Source organism: Phyllostomus hastatus, unplaced genomic scaffold (genome assembly GCF_019186645.2).
Source record: "Phyllostomus hastatus isolate PE091 unplaced genomic scaffold, TTU_PhHast_1.1 phas_contig_399, whole genome shotgun sequence".
NCBI classification, from domain to species: Eukaryota; Metazoa; Chordata; class Mammalia; order Chiroptera; family Phyllostomidae; genus Phyllostomus; species Phyllostomus hastatus.
Window position 1 is genome coordinate 748,472 of NW_025333871.1, and position 24,282 is coordinate 772,753.

At 39.4% G+C, this 24,282-nt stretch overlaps 2 protein-coding genes and 1 pseudogene across 2 annotated transcripts; 1 reads left to right on the forward strand and 2 right to left on the reverse strand.

Moving 5' to 3' along the window:
- Positions 1-6,379: 6,379 nt before the first annotated feature.
- On the forward strand, positions 6,380-7,315 carry LOC123821271 (olfactory receptor 2D2). Its single transcript, XM_045842504.1, has one exon. It carries the CDS (start codon positions 6,380-6,382, stop codon positions 7,313-7,315), a length of 936 nt encoding a protein of 311 aa, XP_045698460.1.
- A 4,367-nt stretch (positions 7,316-11,682) lies between these two features.
- LOC123821275 lies at positions 11,683-12,633 on the reverse strand (annotated as a pseudogene).
- A 6,923-nt stretch (positions 12,634-19,556) lies between these two features.
- LOC123821270 (olfactory receptor 2D3-like) lies at positions 19,557-20,524 on the reverse strand. The gene is given in 2 exon segments (XM_045842503.1): positions 19,557-19,705; positions 19,708-20,524. Coding segments are annotated over 2 exon segments (942 nt in total). The 5' UTR covers positions 20,501-20,524.
- Positions 20,525-24,282: the final 3,758 nt, after the last annotated feature.

Here is a 24,282-nt window from a genome sequence, read left to right on the forward strand (position 1 = left end):
GTCCTTTGTGTTCATTCACTGCATTTTCACTTATTTCCTCTCTCAGAGGGGGATATCTGAATTACACAGTATATTAACAACATAGATAAAAACACCACAAATATCTAAAAAAATGAGCCTGTGTGAGAATGTTTTTGACTCAATAACTGTTACATCGTAGAATATGTATAAGCATAAGATGACCAAGTAATACTGGATTCCTTCCCACAATGGCTCTACCTCATCACAAAGGTAAATGTGTTCTTCTATTTTGTTGTGTTTTGCCATCACTTTATTGTATCTGAATTTCTACTTTCTGTATGTCTAATACAGGGAAATAAATATCTCTTTGATAGTTTATTTTGTAGACTTCTGTTTATTGAGGAATTTGATCATTGCTTTATATTGATGTAGCCATTTGAAGTTAGTTTTATTTTATTTTTCTTGTAAATCCCCTTTATATAGTCTCTGCTCTGTTTTCTTTTGAGGGGATGGGATTCTTCCTCTCCTTGTTGATTTTTTAGAATTCATTGTAAATACCTGATAGGGAGTTCTTATTTCTAGTTGGTTTCAGATAAAACAAATATTTATCTATTTTCTCATCTATCTCTTAACTTTGTTCTTAATGTTTTTTACTAAACATGTATCCCAGATGTTGATGAAATTAAATTCAGCAAATTTTTCCTTATGGATTATGCTTTGGAATTTCTTTACTCTAGCTCAGTAAGATACACTGTTGTGTTTTCTTCTCTAATGTCATTGTTCTATTGTAACTTTTAGATCTTTCATCCATTTATAGACTACCTCCTTGTGTCAGAATAGGTAAGAACTCAGTTTTATTTTTCTCTTTGTAGTGAATTAATTTTCACCAATACTATTTACTAAACTATCTGTCCTCTGCCTAAGGATATTTGGAATTATCTTTGTTTTACATTAAATTCACATACGGTTCTATCTATAAGCTCTAAATTCTGCTCCATTTGTTTATTAGTCATTTTTTGCATCAGTACAACTGGCTTTTATTTTTGTGGCATGGCAATATGTCTCAATGGGGCATAGGTAGGGCATTCCTAGATCACCTCTTTCAATACTCTGACAACGTGTGGATTATTTCCCCACATAAATGTAAAGGTAAATCTCTTGGGGTACTCTAAACATCCAACTGCAATGGTTATTGGTATTACCTTAAATTTATAGATCAATTTGGGGAGAAATGATATCTTTATAATATTAAAATCAACTGATCCAAAAGATGAAATATCTCTCCATTTATTCAAATTATCTTCTACTTTATTAGACCTAATTGGTTACCCCGATGATTCATTTCTACATACCTTATAATTTTTGTTGCTATTGTGGAATTTTTGTTGCTATTGTGGAATTTTACCCTGTTTTTAAAATTACATTTTTAATTGGTTATTACTGCTAGAGAGGTAAAAAAAATTGTTTTAAATTTTTAAAGGTTGAGCTGTGATAAAGAAAACCTGTAATCTTTCTTTACAACTTCTGTTTGTTGAATTTCTTGTCTTTTTTTTTAGATTGGTGATCATATATGATAAGCAAGTAGTACAGTTTTATATATTATCTTCCATTTCTTATATCTCACATTACATATATTATTTCTTTCTTTCTTCATGGTATTCTTTATTACTCTCAGTACTATGCTCAACAGTAATGGTGAGAACAGTATCCTTCCTTGTGTTGTTCCTTATCTTAGAGACTGCACCAAAAATTTCTCTATTAAATATGAGTGTGTTGTTGGGAGTTGATGCATAACCAACCAGGTTTAAAAAAAGTTTATTTATTCCAGATTTACAAAGATTAAATAATAATAAACATATTTTAATATGTTTTTCTACATCACCAAGATTATTATCTGATTTTATTTTTCAGTGTAATAATTAGTAAATTTCTTTGTTGGGTTTCTGATGTTGAAACACACTTGCATCTCAGAGATAAACCATATTTAATTATGCCATATTATTTTTTAATACAGTTTTGGATTGAATCAGCTCTCCTTTTAGGTAAAATCTTTACATCTACATTCTTTCACAAATGGAGATGTGAGTGCTAACAACATATTATTTTTTTGTCTTCCTGGTAACCATTAAGAAAGTTTTTGACAGGAAATGCAGCTCAGGGTTCGCCCTAATGATTCAGAATTCTCCTGAGCACTTGAATGGCTCCAGAGATTGTTCATGCATCCCTTTGTTCATCTCTTTTAAATGGAAGTTTGTTGCAGAGTGTGTCCTGAAGTCAACGATAAGACCTCTGAACATGGGAGATGCAGGGATTCCCTTCCTGCCTTGTCCTTGATTTTACTGAGCCCTTTGACTTCATGAAAAGATGCTCCCAGTCTCTACCCTGCCCATTGTGCAGCTATACACCTGTAGCAGTTCCCCCAACAGTGAGATGTCTTTATTGGTTTTGGAATGCTAAGTTGATCTTTTTTTGTCCACCAGAGGAGAAACTCTTGGTAAGGATATTTATTAGAGGGAGTGAAAGAGGAGGCACATATTGAAAAAAAGGGGATAACCTGGTGTATGTTGAGAGTGAATTGGTTTCAATGCCTTCATACATTTGAATTTTTAAATTAAACTAATTTTTATCCAAACAATATAGTTCTTAGGGCTATAGTTCTTCTGTAATATATCTGGCCAAGGTTTTCTCCACAGTAGATCTGCCTCATCAAACCACAATTGTCATGTTGAATTCCCTGTGAAGAAGAATCCTGTTTCTCACCTGAGGGAGACAAAAGCAGAGTTTCCATGGAGTCATTATTGATCCTCTGGGTGTAAATTCTTACACCCCTGCATGAGCCTGGGAGGACAGTAAGTGGGTATGGATGGTGGGGAATAGATGATTTTGGGATCAAAAGATCTTGAAATCAAAAGACAAATTTAATAGCTTTCTCTTGGTTTCTATGGATTTTCCCAGTATCCTTTCCCTAAAATAAATGTGAATTAGACAATGTTTGGTTTTGTGACCCTATCATTCTATCCTACATCTAGTAATATATGTCATTTTTAGAAAAATAAACTCACAAGTTGATATTAAATCTGGAGAAAAGGCAGAATAACATGAAAGAGTGACAGAAGACAGGATTTTCTTTTTTTTTTAAAAGATTTTATTTATTTATTTTTTTTAGAGAGGGAAGGGAGGGGGAGAGAGAGAGAGAGAGAAAGAGAGAGAGAGAGAGAGAGAAACATCAATGTGCGGTTGCTGGGGGTCATGGCCTGCAACCCAGGCATGTACCCTGACTGGGAATGAACCTGTGACACTTTGGTTCGCAGGCTGCGCTCAATCCGCTGAGCTACACCAGCCAGGGCTAGAAGACAAGATTTTCTTACAGTAGCTTCCTGACCCTGTGGTGGCCTGGGGGAGGAATTTCTCCTCCACAGTTATGTGGTAGAAAAACATGGTTTAAAAAAACAATTGGGAGGGGTCAAGGATGTAACCTTCTAATATTATATTCCCAGGGTCAGTGAGCATCCCCACCATCTGGCAAGTCATGAGTCACACTCATTTCTGACTCATTCACCTGTCTTCTGCTACTTTGGCTCAAGTCAAATCAGCTCAAAAACATGTGCTGGACACCGATTCTGTGCCAGGATTTATCTTACTTGCTGTGAATAAAGAAGAGGCAGATGTGGTTGCTGTTGTTGAATGTCTTACAGTAACAGGGAAAGAAAATAACTTCCATACAATTTGTTAAGAGCAATGATGGAGGTAGTACATCATGCAGTAAGTACATTGATGTGTCTAGGCTGTACCAGGGTTTTGAAAATTTGTGTACTTGTGTGTGTCTGTGTCTTTGTGTGTTAGAGATGGGGGCTGGGGAATGGACAAGAAGGCATAGAAATCAGCAATATCCTGTAGCTGCTCTTTCATTAAGTTAACCACTGATGTAAACATCACTTAGACCTTTGTGACAAGTGTTTCATTTTTATCCTCTCTGTCTTTTCTTCAAAACTAAGGAACATTATTTGCTTACCATTTAATTTTCCCTGAGATCTAGACACATGATTAATACCTCTGGGAAGGATGTGAACTGTGGCAGAAGAAGCTGAACCATAACCTGGAGACTTTAACAACTAACCAGGTAGTACCTTCCACTGGGGGATAGTAATTACAAAAGTGCCTATCTTGAAATAGTCTGTGTTCTGAAAATTTATTTTTGTATCAGCTATTTAACAGTAGACTATATTTCCCATTAATAGCAATTTTATATGAGTTTGACTTAAGTAATTGTTAGATCTTATGGACTCACTTGGTCTAGTACATTAATTCATAAACCTGTATTTTCTGTGAATCTATGATGTTTCAGAAACCCAATGACACTGAGGATAAAAAATGATTATAGTTTGGTCCCTCCTGTCTGAGAGTCTTTGTCCTCAGAAGCTGAGTCTTCTGTCTGTATCCCCATCACCAAGAAAGTGCTGGGACAATAACATTTACTCAACAAATAAGGTGATTGAGTATTCAAAATGTGATGAATGTTTAACAGAAATGATCCTAACTCTATATAGTATGCATACCTTTAAAAAGAGGGAATATTAGAAGGCTGAGCAAAAGCCAGTAGAATATAAAAATACAGTGTGTCCTAGTTATGTGGGGGAAAATGCCTAGAAAGGTGGCCTGTGTCAAATAAAAGTCATGAATGATAATTGAGCAGAGATGTGATTTTTCGTGTTAACATTTTATTTATTTGTTTATTATTTCAATGATGAACTGAAATCTTTAATCATTTTGTGTCATAGACCCATCCAAACACCTAAGACTCCATTTTCAGATGACATAAAGTGTAATTGTGTCTTTTTGAGAAAACTGGCAATTCCTTCAGCCCAGGAGTTCTTCACTTGGAATTCAGGGGGTTCTTCAATTTTGATGTATATGCTACTTCTTTATTTTACTTTAACTGAAATCCAAAATGCTTTTCTTGATTGAATGTATGTAAACAGCCCAAACCAACATTATCCATATCCATGACTTTATCACCAATAGAAATCAAAGATATTTTTACATTGCATTGCAGTTTTTGAAGATATCTCAAAATATCATTTAGGCTCATCTCATCATTTTCAAATTAAGGTGGTCATTGGACTTGCAATGACATTTTAAAATTTAATGTTTTAAAAAAGCAACTATATTATTATATCTCATATTTGATTTCTAAAACTATTATAACTATATTTTGATGTAATTGGTTTCCTTGATAATCCTATACAGTTCATTTTTTGTGTGTATGCACATGTGCATATGTATGTATTTGATATATTGAAAACATTATATTGAAGTTCCTTTGTAAGACAGATATAGGGTTGATAGACCAAGCCTTGCTTAGAGCCTTAACATTTAGACTTTAATATTTTTTCTCTCTTTTTAGAGTGGCTCTATGATGTTTATCATTGCTCCCAAACTCTTGCATGTCTCTCTAGGCAGGCTTTTGAAACAGCTCTATTAAACTATGTGGCCAGATAAGTTTTATTTACTTTATTTAATTGATGATAATTGATTAAACAAAGCCCTAAGGTATATTTAATAAAGTACACAAAAGTGAAAAAATATAGGCAAAATATTCAAAGCAGTTTGTAATTTCTGGGAGGAGTAGACCAAGATAACACAAGGAGGGAGACACAATGGGCTGGAGGTAGCAGATCAGTGCTGTTTAGCCTGAACACAGAAAACTAGCCATGCTGGTGGGTTAAAATAGAAATTATGCCATGATGGGTGTCCATTATTTTCAAAGTTCACTGACAATTTAGAATGATACAGGAGCTCTAGTGAAGGGGAGAATAGGATTTCCAAAGAGATTATAGCATATTATTCAGAGATACCTCTTGGTTTCCCAGCTCGTTGTAAACAGGCCATTTTCTCCTGTTTAGACAAAAGTCAGTTCCATTTGATTTCTCATACCTTTGTGACTACCCTTTCAAGAAATAGACAGCAGAAATGGTTGGATGTCCAAAGAATGAAAAACATCTGCACCTACATGAGATGTGACAGGTGTGGCAAGAGCAGCATAAGACTCAAGGTTTTAGTTAATAATAAGGTAAAATTAAATAGCATGCCCTTATATGTAAATTCAATCTGTCTTTTTATTAGTAGATATGGAATATTACAAATAAAGAAGATAATGTTTTGATCTACTCTACGCTTGCCAGAGGACATTAAAAATGAATGTACCATTTTATAAAGATTTAACTTTCGAAAACTTGAAAATATTCCAACTAAAGCAACATGATCATCTTCTAAAAACCTTATAAAGAAGATTCTTGAAATGGTTGGTAGTGAGTGGAGGCAATTTCTAAGTCCTCCAACTCTGAATTGTATAATTTCTGAGGTTATGCACAGCTATGTTTAGCATGTAGTGACTTTGTACTGAAAAAGGAGACAAAACATGAGAGAGACCAATCAGACACAGGTGACAGAATTCTTCCTTCTGGGACTCTCTGACAACCCACACACTCAGCAGCTACTATTCATCTTGTTCCTGGGTGTTTACCTTGTCACTGTGGTTGGAAATCTGCTTCTCGTGTCCCTTGTACTGGTTGACTCCCTGCTTCACACACCTATGTATTTCTTTCTCTGCAATTTATCTCTGGCTGACCTCTGTTTCTCTACCAACATCATTCCTCAGGTCCTTGTCCACCTGCTATCCAAAAAGAAAGTCATTTCATTCACACGTTGTGCAGCTCAGCTTCTACTCTTCCTTATTTTGGGGGGTACACAGTGTGCCCTTTTGGCAGTGATGTCTTATGATCGGTATGCAGCCATCTGTAACCCTTTGCATTACTCCAGCATCATGACTTGGAGGGTGTGTGTCCAGCTGGCTGTGGGATCATGGACCAGTGGCATTCTTGTGTCTGTGGTGGATACCTCCTTCACACTAAGACTACCCTACAGGGGCAGCAATAGTATTGAACATTTCTTTTGTGAGGCACCTGCACTTTTGAGCCTGGCATCCACAGACACCTGGACTTCAGAGATGGCCATTTTCCTCATAGGGGTTGTGATTCTCCTCATACCTGTTTCCCTAATCCTCGTATCCTATGGCCACATCATAGTGACTGTGGTCAGGATGAAGTCAGCTGTGGGACGACTCAAGGCATTCTCTACCTGTGGCTCCCACCTCGTGGTGGTCATTCTTTTTTATGGTTCAGCAATTGTCACCTATATGACACCAAAGTCTGCCAAAGGACAGAAAAAACTGCTGTCTGTGTTCTACACAATGGTGACCCCCATGCTTAATCCCCTCATTTACAGCCTGAGGAACAAAGATGTGAAGGGAGCTCTGAAGAAAGTGGCTGCAAGGATTTTTCTGTGCAGGCTCTGAAATTGCCACTGACAGTGAGACCCACCTGGCTCTCTACTTCTAAGACTTACTGAGTACTTTCCCTCAGCAAGATTAGAATGGGGTATGAGTCTCATTCTTGAGCCCTTTCCATGGACCCAACTCTCCACTCTTTATCCAGCACTTCTTTGGTAAAAGAAGGACCACCATTCATGGAGATATAGGAAGGAGGGCTTCCTTCTGGTTGGTCTTTCAGCACCTAAGGGTTAGGAAATTCCCTGGGAAGCATTCAAAATTTAGAAGGCCTGGAACCTGTGACATCTGCCTTATTAAATCATGCTATGTATTAATATCTATCTAATCCAGAACCTACACCAGTTCCCTTCCTTTATCTTTTAATATTTCTTTGGATCATCAAATAGTAAATTAACACACATTACTTAATTATTCACTATGAGCTAGGTGCCACATGTACATGTACATGCTCATGTACCTCCATACAGGGGTGGACAAAAGTAGGTAAACGATTGTGAGTACAAGAAAAATAGAGTTTATTCTTCAAGTATTATTTATTAATTATTGTATTATTTGTCTGTATTATTAGTAAACCTATTTTTTCCACACTTGTAAATGTTCAAGGTGGGTAGTGAAGAGTGTAGGTATAATGAAGTAGAATTTATGAGCTTTACTGTACTCCTCACACTCTTATTAGAGATATGAGTACTGTGGTCTATTAGGACACATCTTTATACATGTAAGAACAGGGGTGGGAAAACAGCAAGAAAGAGTGATAACCCAGAGCAGCAGGAGTAAGAAGTTATTAGCAATCCTGGTCCCAAAGAACCAAGAAGAGGCAACCAGAACTTGGAGAGGGTAGGTCTGTATAGAAGGCCACCAGGCAGGAGCTATGGACTTTGTAGATGGAGGTGAGGAAGCCATGGGAAGAAATGTTTCAAAGTCATTCTCTACGTGGTTTCTGATTTTCTGTTACTGTATTAAAAACAAAATGCAGGCTAATCTCTCCATGTGAAGATCCTTAATTTAGTCATATCAACAAAATCCTTTTTACCATGAAAGGTGACATATGTACAGGGAACTAGGATGTAGCCATCTCTGTGGGTCCAATATTCTGCCTACCATCCTGAGGTCAAGTAAAATGAGGTGAGGCAGTGATGAATGTTTTTTTAAAATGAGAGACGAGCAATTTATAAATGGTACCAACCTGCTCAGTTGTGTGATTGCCATCATGGACATAAAACCCTGTGATCTGCCTTTTCATTTGCAAATTCCGATGGTGATGTTCAGAGTGTGCTGCCCTTGTGGAGCCCTGATGCCCTGAGCTGAAGGATACCTTGTGTGGGAGACCAAGCTGGTCCTGGTACCTCCATGGCACACAGAGTTAGAGTTGTTTACATGGTTTGTGGAGAGGGCATACCTATGCAGTAAATAGTATTTTACTTTGTAAATTATCACTACATTCTTGTGAATAGTTTACTCAAAGCTGTGGTGTCATGGTGCAAGCCTGTTGTTTGCCAAGAGTCCAGAGTTGGGCAATGTTCACTGGACAAAATCATAAAGTGTGGCTACTTCATTGCTGAGTGACACCCAGCTTAAAATGGACAGTTGACTTCATTTAATCACAATAAATTTTCTAAAAAAATTTAGTAAACAAACAAAATCTGAGTTTATTTGCAGCAGTTTCCTATAAGGAGTCCACTTCTACTTGACTGCAACTTCCTTTAACACCTTCCGTCAAGCAACTCTCATGTCCAAGGTGGACAATTGGATACTGAGGCAACTGTCAGTAGTGTGGAATTGTCTTTCTCCAGACAAGGCAGAGAACACATGGTAGCAAAGGAAGAATTCCTCAATTGCTAGTGGAGTTCTTACATATCTTTTTATTTTCCCTCTCTCAGTATAATTTCCGTGAGGCAAGAAATTGGTCTGTTTGATTCAGCAATGTGTCTTCTGGGCCTAAAGAGGGTCTAACACATGCTGAGTACTGAATAAAACTGTGTTCCAAAAAAAAGATTGAAACACTTCTGGCCAATGTGGAGGTGTAGGTAGAAACTCTGTCCCACCTGGCACAACCAAAGAAGGACAACAACAATTTAAAAAAAAAAACAATCAGTTCTGACAAAAAATTGAACTGTATGGAAGTCCGACAACCAAGGAGTTAAAGTGGACACATTCATCCATACCAGCAGAAGAGGCAGATTCGGAGAGCCAAACAGAGAGGGCTTGAGGTTGGCCTGCTTGTGGACTCATTGAGGTGGGGGATTGTGGAGGGGTGCGGCATGCAAGGCTGCTGGTAGGTGGGGTTGTTCCACATTCACTCCCAGATTAACCAGGCAAAACTGGGGAGCAAGACACATGTCACAACCCAGGGTCCCAGCTCGGGGAAATGCAGCCTCAAAACACTGATTGAAAATACCTGTGGGGTTTGAAGTGACAGAAGAAACACCCAGCCTCACAAGACAGTTGGTTGGAGAGACCCACAGGATCCTAGAACATATACATACCCACCCACATGGGAATCATCACCAGAAGGGCCCAGTTTGCTTGGGGGAAGTGGTGGAAGGGACTGAGATATAGCAGAGAGTGGAGCAAGCACCATTGTTCCCTCTCAGACCCCTTCTCCACATATAGCATCACAACACAGTGACCTGGGTTACCTGCCCTGGTGAACACTTAATGCTCCACCACTCACTATAAACAGGTGCGTCAAGACAAAAAAAAATGGCCCAAATGAAAGAACAGATCAAAGCTCTAGAAAAAATACAAGTGAGCAATGAAGAGACAAAAAACATATCAGATGCACATTTCAAAGCACTGGAGATCAGGATGCTCAGAGAATTTGTTGAATTTGGTCACAAATTAGATGAAAAAATGTAGGCTATGCTAAGGGAATTAAAGGAAATGTACAGGGAACCAAGAGTGATGGGAAGAAAACTGGGACTTGAATCAATGGAGTGGACAGGAAGGAAGAAAGAAACATCCAATTAGATAAGAATGAAGAAATAAGAATTAAAAAAAATGGCAGAGAGGCTTAGGAACCTCCAGGACAGCTTTAAATATTCCAACATCTGTTTTATAGGGGTACCAGAAGGAGAAGAGAAAGAGCAACAAGTGGAAAAGTTATTTGAACAAATAATAAAGGAGGACTTCCCCATTCTGGCAAAGGAAATAGACTTCCAGGGAGTCCAGGAAGCTCAGAGAGTCCCAAAGAAATTGGACCCAAGGAGGAACACACCAAAGCACATCATAATTACATTAGCGAAGGTAAAAATGAAAGAGAGCATCCTGGAAGCAGCAAGAGATAAGGGGACAGTAAACTACAAAGGAGTTCCCATCAGTCTGTCAGCTGATTTCTCAAAAGAAACCTTACAGGCAAGAAGGGTTGGAAAGAAGTATTCCAAGTCATGAAAGGCAAGGACCTACATCCAAGATTGCTCTATCCAGCTAGCTTTCATTTAGAAGGAAAGGACAGATAAAGTGCTTCTCAGATAAGGTCCAGTTAAAGGAGTTCACCACCACCAAGCTCTTATTATATGAAATTTTAAAGGGATTTCTTAAGAAAAAGAAGATGAAAAACTTGTACAGTAAAATGACAGCAAACTCACAATTATTAACAACCACACCTAAAGCAAAACCAAAAGAAAACAACTAGAATAGGAACAGAACCACAGAAATGGAGAATACATGGAAGGTTACTAGTGGGGGATTGGGCAGGGAGAGAGGGGGAAAAGGAACAGAGAATAAGTAGCATAAGTGGTAGGCAGAAAATAGACAGGGGGAGGGAAAGAATAGTATGGGAAATGTAGAGCTAGAGAACTTATGACACATGGACATGAACTAAAGGGTGGGAATACGGGTGGGAGAAGGCGTGCAGGTAGGAGGGGAGTGAAGGGGGAAAATGAGACAACTGTAATAGCATAATCAATAAAATATATTTAAAAAGTATGAAACAAAACTCTATTATTTATTATCATTACTTTATCTTGTAAACAAAAAGACCTTTAAAAGTTGTCTATAGAGTTTTGGACAAGTAGAAGGGAGGAAGGCAGAAAATTATGAAATGATGTGGATGAAGTTCCAGAAAAAGTTAAAACAAAAAACAGCAAATCATAGTGAAGTTCTCAAGCTTCACATGGGCACCTAACCTGAGTAAATTAGTGGCCTTTTCAGCGACTTTGGTACCACAGTCCCATAGGATGCTGTGCCTACTGTGTGTAGTTCTTTCTTTCATCACTCATGTTGTTTCAGAAATGGATTCCAATGGAAAGTTCAAAATCCCAGGGAGTGTACTGCAGCTCCTGGAAAGAGTGGAGTCCAAAAACCCAACTGAGGAATTTGCTTTTCTTTCCTTTGTCCTTGCATTATACCCTTTCTGTTTTCATATAAGTCAGTCATAGTTTCTATGAGCCCAGGGTCCTGAGGATGACCTGTCTCAGTGCAGACTTCACTTCACTGCTCCTTAAGCTGTAAATGATGGGGTTCAACATGGGAGTCACCACCATGTAGAAGAGTGACAGCAGCTTCTTGCTCTCAGGAGAGGTGCTGGACCTGGGAGTCGGAAGTGTGTGACGATGGCAGTGCTGTGGTAAAGGGAGGCCACCAGGAGGTGTGAGGAAGAGGTGGAGAAGGCCTTGAATTTTCCCTCAGCTGAGGGCATCATGAAGATAGTGGAGATGATGCGAGCACAGGACCCCAGGATCAGCAAGAAAGGGAAGAGGATGAAGAGAACAGTGGCTGTCAGAGTCTCCAGTTCAAATAGCGAAGTATCAGCACAGACCAGGGCAACAATGACCGAGGGACTGTCACAGAAGATGTGGTTCACCCTGTTGAGGCCACAAAAAGGGAAGCTGAAAATTCATGTGGTTTGCACAGTGGCCACTGGAAACCCTGAGAACCAGGATGCAGTTGCCAGCTGGGCACAGGCCCCGTGGCCCATGACGACTGGGTAATGCAAAGAGTCACAGATGGGTACATAGTGGTCATATGCCATTGTGGCCAGGAGGCAGCATTCAGCAGCTCCAAAGAAGAAGAATAAATATATCTTAGTGGCACAGCCAAGGAAGGAGATGGATGTGTCTGGGATGATCATGGTCCCCAGTATGTTGGGCAAAATGACCAAGTTGAAACCTATCTCCAGGAAGGATAAAGTTCCTGAGGAAGAAGTACATAGGACTTTGTATTGCAGAGTCAGCTGTAGTGACCAGGATGATAGGGACATTGCCCAATAGGGTAATGATGTAAATGGTCAAGGAAAGGAGAGATAGTAGAGCTTGTAGCTCAGAAGACAAGGCTGAGAAACTGACAAGAACAAACTGGCTGACAGTTTTCCAGTTTCCCCACATCGTTCTTCTGGCCATGATTCCACTGGGCATTCATGCTGTGGGAAGAAATCTCAGTATGTTCAATAGACCTCTATTATACCTTTGGAAGCAGAACCTCCTGTGACCTCATTCTCTACCTCTCTTCTTATAGTTGTTGCAGATCAAACAGCTGTACTTTCAAAAACGTGAAAAACAAGTCTGACTATGGGATTCACATTTTTTGGAAGAACACTAACCTTTTTTCCAGACTGAAGTGAGGCACACCATAGACCTGCATATCTACACAACTCCTGACTTTTCTCTTTTCTTTGACACCAGTCACTGGTGCTAAAAAGAAGTCAGGCCAGGCCAAGCATTTCTGAAGACAAAGATCTTGAGGCACAATGAAAGGTATTGGTGTGAGTCAGGGCATGTTTTCTACAAAATAAAAGGGTGGGAAGGAGAAAAGCAAAGGAAGCTTGCCAACAGTTACCAATGATCCCTGAGGAGGAGTCCTGAATGTGTGCCAGTCTGCAGCAGCCCACACTCAGGAAGATTTCAGCATATTGGAGGAATCTTTATTATAATCTGAGACAATTGCAATGTAAAGAAGGTGTACAATATCGATACAGTGGTTTATTTTGATCCCTGGGCTAACTATTCTCCATGTGGCTATACACATATTTGTCATCAGACAAAGGAGAAACAGACTCAAGATAGTATCAGACCATATAGAGAATATAGATGTGTTATGCATAAACTCTTTCATAATTTTCTGTTGGTTGACTTGTGTCTTTACTCTCTGGAAATATGAAGCTCAAGTGTTACATGTTAGTAAAGTGCAGGTGTGACTCATAATACTAAATCCTGCAGAAAAAAAACAAGTTTTTATCATTGTATCAATAGCTAAGCTTCAAAATTGAGACTGAAATTCTTTCTGATGACTATGCACTTAAATAAAGGAATAAGTCTAAAGCTCTTAGTATGGTAACTGGTATATAATACATATATAATAAATACCATTATAATTATTATGATATAATGTTAAATCTACCTTTCAAAATTCACTTCTTGTCTTACCTTGCCCAAACTCATCCTAGACCTTGCTTTTCATCTCTGATAAAAGAATAATTTATTCAACAGACATTGATTGTCTTCTCCACACTGTCTATGTGCTGAAGATAATATATCAGCAAGTAAAACCAACAAAAATCTCTGCCCTCACAGAATTCACCTTCTAGTAGGGAAAACAGATTATGAGTAAATAATATATAAGTTGAATATGTAGTGTGTTAGACAGGAACCAGAAGAATGAAGAAGAACAAGCAGGGGAGGAGACAGGCATGTGGCGGTGTGGGGAGTGTCACAGAGGACTTCACTGCAAAGAGGACACTTGAGTAAAGCCCTGAGGAGGTGCAAGATGTAAAGTCAGGGTGGTGAAGGAAGGAGGGAGGTAAAGAGCAAAAATATTGAGACAGTGTGATTTAATTTTTTTTTTTGCTGAATTCATTTCATGTTAAAAACTTGAAGCTTGGTATCACTTCTATGAAAACTTTTTTTGATACCTTTGCATTTTCATGTAAAAATGAACATTTATTGAGCACCAAATAAGTTCCAGACACTAATACAAACATTTTGCATGTTGCATGCTGTTTGTGTGAGAATAGCCTAAATACAATACAAACTTTTATTAGTCCCACTCTACAGCCAAGGAACAGGAGGAATAGACAAATTAAGTAATTTTTCTAAAGATAAGGGGCCAGCAAGTAAGTGTTGGTGTGGGGAGTATGTGTCCAGGGTCATCTGAATGCAAGTCATGATATTCACTGCCAGACAATACTTCCACCCACTCTCTGAAAACTGGACTAAGCTTGAGCTCTGGGAGAGGACAAGCTGGAGTGGTCAGCATTGGGTGACAGTACGAGAGCAAAGAGTAAGACACTTTCTCGAGAGGAGCAGGAAGTTTCAAGATATTAGTAACACTGGAGACATGAAATACCACTTTCATAGTCTTTATTTTAAAATAATCATTAACTATGTCTCCATCTCATAGTCAAGATGATATGTTCCTTGAGAGAAGAAGTTATGTTATTCAACTTTTCATTCCAGTTCCTAGCAAGGTAGATGCCCAGTAAATTGTTGTTGAATGAATGGATCAATAATGAAGAAAATCAGGGAAATAACTGTATAAACAGAATGTAGGAACATACTGAGATCTATGCATAAGGAATTTAGACACAAAGATGACATGCATCAACAACACAGCCTCATACATTATAAACAGATTTAAACAGTAGGGAGTTATAAATTATACCCATTGTTTTCCTTCACCCCAAGCCTTCTCCTTTTATCTACCCCATTGTAGAAAATGACAATATCCACTATATAGCCCAGGAACCAGGATGAAAATCCTTTAATTCATCCCCCAGACTTGATTACTTTTCCTCCTGAACACTGATTCAGTGTCCCCTTCCCATCCCTCTCACACTAATTGCAGATTTGGGCTCTTATTTTCTCTGGCTTGGAATATTGTAGGAGCCTGATTCCAGTTGGTTCCTTTTAAACCATCTTTGACTTTTGTGTGATCCTAGAGCAACTCTGATTAAGTTACCTGCTTAACATGTTTCAATCAGTCCCTACTGTCCTTGGGATTAAGGACAAACCCTTCAGTAAGGGTTTTTTTTTCTCTCATATATGCTTATTTTTCCAGTTGTGAATCCCCCACAGTTCTGATGCTCTGGCCACAGGAAAATATTTTCTGTTCTGTGCACACATCATGTTCTCTCACCCCTCCTTGCCTTCTGCACATGGCTCTCTATTATCATACCCTTATGTTGATAGTTTTCTGTGAATGTGGGGGGATTTTAGAGTATGCCTCCCTCCACAGAATTTGAATATTACCTGAAATCCACTTTTTTTTCTGTGACTTCATTGCAGCTAGGGCATAACATATAACTCAAACTCAATTAGATAGGCCCAGTCTAGACTTTAAATTAAGAGGTAGTAATATGAGAAAGCCAAAGCAGCAAACAGTTTCTTATTTGTTTTATAGAATAGACTTTGTAAAGCAGTTTCAGATATACAGAAAAATTGAAAAGTTATTGTGCAGTGAGCTCCCATTACCTCCTTACTTTTCCCAATTATTTGTTCTAACTTTATTTTTATTGTTGACACTATTTCAGATGTCCCTATTTCTCCCATCTTTTCCCACCTCCACCCAGTCCCTACCCCACCTTCCCTCTGGCCATCACCACACTCTTTCTGTGTCTATGGGTCATGCATATATGTTCTTTGGCTACTCTGTTCACCTTCTCTCATCCAGTCCTCTCTCCCTGCTCCCCTCTGACAGCTGTCAGTGTGTTCCATATACCCATGCCTCTGGTTCTATTTTGTTCATCAGTTTATCTTACATTATTATGGCACATTTGTTATAATTAAGAAAATAACATTGATATGTTATTATTAACTAAAGTCCATACTTTATTCAGATTTTAATGATTTTTTTGTATTTTTGTATTATTATTAATTTTTTAAATGATCCATTTTGTGATCCATCCAGATTAGATTTAATTGTCATGTCTCCTTACATTCCTCTAGGCTGTGAGAATTTCTCAGACTTCTTTTTGATGACCTTTTCAGTTTTGAGGAGTACTGGTCATATATTTTGTGAGAAGCTCATCTATTAGAATTTTCCTGATGTTTTTCTCATGATTAGGTTCAGGTTATGAGTGTGGTGAAGGCAGATCACTGAGAAAGTGCTATTTCTATCATACCAGCTCAAGGAGATATACTGTCAACACGACTTATCACTGTTTATATTAGCCTTGATCATCTGACTAAGGTATTGTTTTTCATCAGACAATTTCTTCTTTTTTTTTTCTTTTTATGTCAGTGGCAGAAGCAGCAGGAACATCCCAATTTCCAGGCTCAGGAAATGAGCAGCTCTGGAAGTAGGGTCTGCACTGATGGTGTTGGCAGGGTATTTGCACCATCTAGTGTTGAAAAGTAGTTCTTTGAGATGGTTTGGTCTGTGGTTCTGGCTATAGGACCAGAATTACCATTTTTCCAATATTTGTCCTTTTAGCTTTAATCATGCATAGTCAGTTTCTCTTACTTGCAACTAATAGCCCTAACTGACACATGATATTTATTATGATTTGGGGTATGTATACTAAATATTTTTTCTTTAGAAGCTTTCTGGTCCTTTATTCCCTGTCTCCCTTCACAGAGTGAGAGGCAGTAGTTTCAAGCAGACTGCTTTTCTTTGGTCATGTGAAAAAGGCCCAGTAGCATCTATTTTGATGGAATAATTAGGAGCATGATTCCCCCCAGCACTGCAGTTATCCATTGCCGCATCACAAACCCTGTCAAAACCTAGTGCCTTAAAATGTTAACTATTTTATTTTGCTCAGGATTCTGTGGGTTTGGAATTTGGACAGTGGGGATGGAAATTATGCTAGATAAAGGAATTTTAAAGGAAAAAGGGGATGGTTGCATGGGAATTGATTTGGGGCAAATATGAGAACTGACTTCAGTGAGTTGTGGTCTAGAATAGAGGTGGCAAACACAAGGCCCGAGGGCCAAATCTGGCCCTCCACCTTGTTTTATCTGGACAGACACCTTGTTTCTACCTGGCAGCAGTGCCAAGCTCGTTGCCCCTAGTTAAGGAGTAGTAACATTTATACAGTCCTGAAATTACATTTGGCCCTTTGAAAGTAATTGTGAGGCTGATGTGGCCCCATGGTGAAAATGATGTGAGAATGCTAATTAAAAAATTGTTCTAGGATACTCTATAACCACAAGAAGCCAAATGGTTCCAGGTGGCTATAGTATTAATTAAATGATATATCTGCATATTGTTAATAGTTCCTCCTTCTAGTTTTACATCTTTTAAATCCTGACACGGCATTTCCCCCAAAATCATGGGGGAGTTTTTGAACCCTGGCTGGTGTGGCTCAGTGGATTGACTGCCAGACTGTGAACTGAAGGGTCGTTGGTTTAATTCCCAGTCAGGGCACATGCCTGGGTTGCAGGCCAGGTCCCCAATAATGAGAGGGAACTGCACATTGATGTTTCTCTCACTCTCTTTCTCCCTCTCTTTCCCTCTCTACAGTCTTAAAAAATGTAAAAAAATAAAGTTACACAAAGTTTAAAAAAAGAGGATTGACCCAAGATTCCTAGTCCTGTCATTTAAAAACCAACAGGCCTGAGCAGTGTGGCTCAGTTATTGTGGCATGAGTGGCATCATCCTGAAAAGTGCAGAGGCTGTGGTTCACTTCCTGGTCAGGCACGTGCCTAGGTTGTGGGTTCGCTCCCATCAGGGTGCATGTGAGAGGTAACTGATCAATGTCTCTCTCCCTCTTTTTCCACCTCCCCTTCCCCTTCTCTAAAATACATAAAATTTTTAACGTCTTCCTTTGGGATAAGGTCCAAGCTCCTCCACTCTTCACAGTTTGTCACCTCCTGCCACACCAGTTTCATCTCTCCTCACTCTTATGGGTCTTTGCTCTTGATGTTCCTTCTGCCTGCAATGCTCTTCCCCCAACTCTTCACCTAGCTAACTCCAGTTCTTCTCTCAGTATCCAACTCAAATGTACCCTCCCCTGGAAAGCCTGCCCTGGACATCCCCTTCCCTCCAGGCAGCACTGAGCACACAGTGATTCCCATATCTCTGCCCCTTTCCCCTCAAAAAAAATTGTTCCAGGAATAAAACTAGAAAAAGTGAATTCAAGATACATAGAAATTGGATTTCGCCTACCATGAGGAGCACATTTTTAAAGAAAGATTTTATTTATTTATTTTTTAGAAAGGGAAGGGAGGGAGAAAGAGAGAGAGAGAGAGAAACATCAATGTGCAGTTGCTGGGGGTCATGTCCTGCCACCCCGGCATGTACCCTGACTGGGAATTGAACCTGCGACACTTTGGTTCCCAGCCCATGCTTTATACACTGAGCTATTCCAGCCAGGGTGAGGAGCACATTTTTAATTAAAAAAAACCTATCTGTATATGAAAGAGAACAATGCAAGAGAGTAAGGAGCCATATCATTCTTGTTTAGGCAAATGCTAGACACTTATTCAATAAAAAATATTATGGAGTAGTTTAAACCTCAGATATATGGTTGGAATAGAAGACAGTTGAATTCATTTTTTACTCTGATACTTTAAAATTATATGAAATATGGATGATAATACAAAAAACTTTTCCTGGAGGTTTCAGGAGAGAACATTATGAATGATTAAATATTATTACATCTAGTACTTTGTACAAATTGAAATATTATGGTACATGATCCCAGTATTAAAAAGTCTTTCAGATTTGTTGACTGTTTTAGTCAGAGTTTATTCATAAATTTGTATGAGTGGGACATCCAAACTTGAAGCATCTTTGATATTAGAATTATGCATGCATTCATATTTCAAGATAATCCAGTTTGAACCTCCTAGATTCCATTGTACTATGAGTAAAACATGTCCACATTAGATGAATTAACCACAAACTCCTTCAAGATAACAAGACAGTTTTCATATTCAGGATACAATCTACCTTTTCATCCTTTTATTCCCCCCACCGCCACCACTGCCATGGTTTAGCTTAGTGTGCAGTATTCACAGTTTCTAGAACATGTCCTTCACTTTCATGCTTTTTGAAAAAGGTTTTATAAAAAATACTTTATTTATTTATTTTTAGACAGAGGGGAAAGGATGGAGAGAGGGAGAATAATATCAATGTGTGGTTGCCTCTTGCACACCCTTCACTGGGGACCTGGCTCATAACCCAAGCATGTGCCATGACTGGGAATCAAAACAGCAACCCTTTGCTTTGCAGGCTGGGGCTTAATCCACTGACCCACATCAGCCAGGGTCTCATGCCTTTTTTGTTGAAATGACCTAACTTACAACTGTTTATCGAAGTTCTGCTTCTCTTCTAAGTTTGTTATTATAGCTCAAAAAGTGACATTCAGAGGTCACTGCCTGTGAGAAAAAGTCTTTCTTGTAGTTAGTTTCCTGAGAGCCCCTTTGACATCCTTGTTTCTCAGGCTATAAATTATGGGGTTCAACATTGGCGTCACCACTGTATAAAACACAGATATCATCTTATCCCACTCTTTAGTGGGTTGGAGTTTGGCTGCATGCAGGTGAATATTCCCGACCCATAGAAAAGGACAACGACAATGAGGTGGGAGCCACAGGTAGAGAAAGCCTTGAGCCTGCCCTCCCCAGACTGCATCTGGATCACAGTGGAGATAACATGCCAGTAGGAGACAAGGATCAGGGAGACAGGAGCTAGGAGGATGACCACACCCATTGCAAAGATGGCCATTTCTGTGCTGTAGGTGTCTGCTGAAGCCAGCTTCAGGAGTGCAGGAGGTTCACAAAAGTAGTGATTTATGATGTTCTGCCCTCGATAGGGAAGTTGGAAGGTAAAGGTGGTGTCCACCAGAGACACCACTGTCCCACTGGCCCAGGATGCTACAGCCAGCTGGAAACATACATGTTGTGTCATGATGGTGGAGTAGTGCAGGGGCTTGCAGACAGCCACATACCAGTCATAGGACATCACTGCCAGTAGTGCGCATTCTGTGCACCCAACCAGAAGGAAGACAATGATCTGTGCCATACACCCTCTGAAAGAAATAGTTTTCCTATTTTCCAGGAAGTGGACCAGCACTTGAGGGACAATGCTAGTAGAGAAGCAAAGATCTGCGAAAGAGAGGTTTCTAAGAAAAAAATACATGGGCGTGTGGAGCCGAGAATCCACAAAGATGAGCATGATGATGAGCAGGCTTCCAAGCACAGTCAACAGATAAATGATGAGAAAAAGAATGAACAGCAGGATCTGGGTCTGCAAGTCCTGGGAAAGGCCCAGGAAGATGAACTCAGCCACAAAAGTTTGGTTTTCTTCTCCCATTGAGAGTTATGCCCATTTACGTGTTTGGCACCACCAACAAGGAAAACTTTGGGTTTCTGATGTCAAGTCCTGTAGAAGAGGCTCATTGAAAACTGACACCTAGTATGGAATTCTATGCAGCAGAAAGAAAGAAGGAGCTCCTACTTTTTGCAACAGCTTGGATGGAGCTGGAAAGCATTATGCTAAGCAAAACAAGCCAGGCAGTGAAAGACAAATGTCATATGATCTCACCTTTAACAGGAACCTAAACAACAAAACAAAGAAACAAGCAAAATATAACCAAAGACACTGAAATAGAGGTCAGGCTGACAGTGACTACAGGGGAGAGAAGAGGGAATTTCAGGGGATAATGGGAAGGGTTCACTGGAACAAATTTAAAGAACACATGGACAAAAACTAGGGGGAGGGTGGTAATGGGAGGAAAGTGGGAAGGGTTGGAAGGGAGGGCTGGATTGGGAGTAAAAGGGAGAAAACTGTACTTGAACAATGATTAAAATAAAATAAAAAAAAACCTGACACCTAATGGGTATGTTTAGCTCTTTTGCTATCCAACTTCTTCTAATTAATGCTAAATAGAACATTTTGATTCTTATTAGCTGTTTGTGATTTTTTACAAGAATTTATTGATTTGTTTTTAGAGAGAGGGAAAGGTTGGGAGAAAGAGAGAAAGAAAAACATCGATGTGCGAGAGAAGCACTGATTGGTTGCCTCTCATATGTGGCCTGAACTGCACCCTCATTGGGAAAACCACCCACAGCCCAGGCATGTGCCTAGACTGGGACAGAACCAGCAAACTTTTGCCTAGTGGGATGATGCCCACCAACCAAGCCACACCAGTCAGGGCAGTGGCTGTAATTTAAATCCAGGTACACACTGCACAGTAAATATAAAGAACAGTTGTCTGTCTCTCAGAGGTAGGATTTGAACACTTATGTACACATGTGTGTATAGGTGGCATGGGGAAGAAGATGATTTAATGTCCAGACAGGAAAGGAGAGTAACAAATGAGTGAAAAAGGAGGTAAAACCATGAACTGTTGTACATTTACATTCCAAGAAAGGCCAGGAACAATTATTCATTCTTTTGTACTCCAAAGATTTCATCTAATTATCAGGTTTACTAATTAGTTCAACAGGATGTCCCTCTATTTAATATATGCAGAAGATGAAGAAGAAAAAAGTAAGAGTGGTTAAATAGAATAAAGAAAATAGAAGTTAGGAGAAAGTAGGGATAGAATGCTGGGCACAGAGATGTGGGGAAAGCAGAAGGAAGAGGGGATGCAGGAAGAGATCTGTGAGTCTGGCTGTTTCCCTCAAACCAAAAGTGTGGCTAATGAACCGTTTCTCCCTCTGAGGCCCAAACAGCATTGTGACTAATATGGCCTTTCCAGAAATCTCCTCATAATGACTGTGACACACACAACTGCATACATGCGGATTATTATCCACACACACCTCATGCTGCACAAAAACCCCATCCCACACAAACATGTGCATATCCACACATCACAGATTTACTCACATAAGTGTTTCATATTCTTATATTTGAACTTTAATTGGCATCAAATCTTTCATCATAACAGAAGGTGTCACAGAGCAGGTAATTGGATACTGACCAAGGCTGGGTATATGGGAACTCATCATGCTTGGCTTGTACGAGAAGGTCATTGCAGAATAGGGGGTAGGTGTGCTGGCACCAGGGTGGGGGTCAGTGGCCTCCTCTGGACTAGAAGGACAGCGCTGATGTAATGGGGTCCCCTCTCCTCAACCTGCTCTTACTCATGAAGGGGTTGTAAGTGGCAATGCCAGCATTGCTGGAACAGTGTCCCATTCAGTCCTGGTTCCCTCACATCTCCTAGATGCTGAGCCTGCTCAAAATCAAGAGGCTCTTGATGTGGTTCCTCAAAGGAAGGTTCCTAGTTCCTTAAGTCCTCTGCCTGTTCAGTGGGAAATGGGGGAACAAATGCCAGCTGAGGGAAAGGATGCAAATTGAAGGGCTGATAGCTGAGGGCATGGGAGGCAGAGTCAGGCAGAATGGGATGTCTCTGGAAACACCCTTATCCCTAAGAAGAAAGTCTGGAAGATGTTAGGTTGGGTTTCAAAAGAAGAATGGACATGGAACTGCTGTGTCTGGGAGATTAGCAAGGAAAAAGTTGAGGTGTAGAATAAATGGGAAAGTTCCTCTTTCCCAGCACCATTCCCACTCCCCACCACAACCCCGTAGCCAGTACTGCAGAATCCTACACACTGAGGCTCAGCAGCAGCTTTCCCACTCTCACCTGAGGGCAGAGAGCAGGTAGACAGAGGCTGAGGAGTCTCTGGTTTAGGAATCCAGGATGGAGTGTGGGAGGGAGTGTTTTCTGCAGACTGCAGAGATCCACTCTGGAAGACTGTGCCAACTGTAGGTTGCTTCCTAAGCAATGCCTCTCAAGGCCTACACTAGAGTCATCCAAGGAGTGTGACTTCATCCCAAGCCTTTTCTCCTTATTTGATTCAAGGTACAAACTGCAATTCTCTTAGACCCCAGTTCTGAACAGCAGATATTCCTTCATGGGAATATCTGAAGATGCAGTGCTGAGAGTGATATAAATGAGGGATTCCCTTGGAGATTTAACAGTCCTCAATTTTATCATCTTTCCATCCTCTGAGATGTCCTAGGGCACTTAGTGTTACATTTGAAATCACAGACTAAAGCTTCTACATCTTTCAAACTGTATACCAGTGCCATTCAAATGACATCAGCAGATATATTCCCAGAGGTTTATAAGTTATCAAACTTGTATTTTCATTTACATGGTGATTAAATAAAAAGGACAATGAGCATACATTGGATTCTCTGGATGCCAACTTTGTAACTGAGTAATGCAACTTTACTGAAGGGTTGCACTCTCATTCCAGTTTATGGTTGTTAAGATGATAACCTTAAGTAATAGAGTTTAATTTCATTAGCACTGTTCTAATATCCACAGGACACTAAGAGTTTTGAGTGTGCTGTTATCTTAAAGTTGCATACTTTTATTGGACATAGAGTCAAAGCTTTTCTTTTGTGTGGATAATTCACAGTCAAAGGCCACTTTGTATACAACCATTTCTGAAACCATTTGCTTCTTAAACTATTCAATTGAGACTTTGGTTTGGCCACATGAATATGAAACTCTTATAGTTCTCTCAAGATAATGAAAAGAAATTGAAGACGAGTTTTACATTTAAATGTTGTATGCACGCCATCTGAAGGCTAAATGATGCAAGAGAAAAATGGTGGAAGGATGGAGTTGTCAGATGACAGCACAGGCATGTGGGATTCAAGGAAGCCTCTGAAGCTGATGGTCCTCCAGTCACATTTCCTGTAGCAGTTTATGTTCAGCAAAACATCAATCAATCACATTAAGGAAATGCTATTACCTTGAATTCTACTGTTTCACTGGTTTTGTGGTTTGGCTTACACACTATTTGCAGTTTAGCTTTTTTTTCACAGCACATATAAGTCTAACTCATACAAATACATGGATTATGTTCTGTGGTATAATATACCATATTTTACTTAACCATATCCATATTAATGGCCATTTGGGTTCTTTCCAATCTTTAGACATTAAAGCAAAAACTCTTTGCACATATATCTTTGTATCTTTGTCAAATGTAATTGAAGAGTAAGAGTAAGTTTTCTTGGACTTGATTGCTGGGTCTCAAGGCATATTCCTTTAAAATATCAATAGACATTGTCAGTTGCGTTAATTTATACTCCCTTTAAAATTGCACAAAAGTTCCTACCTAGTTACACCT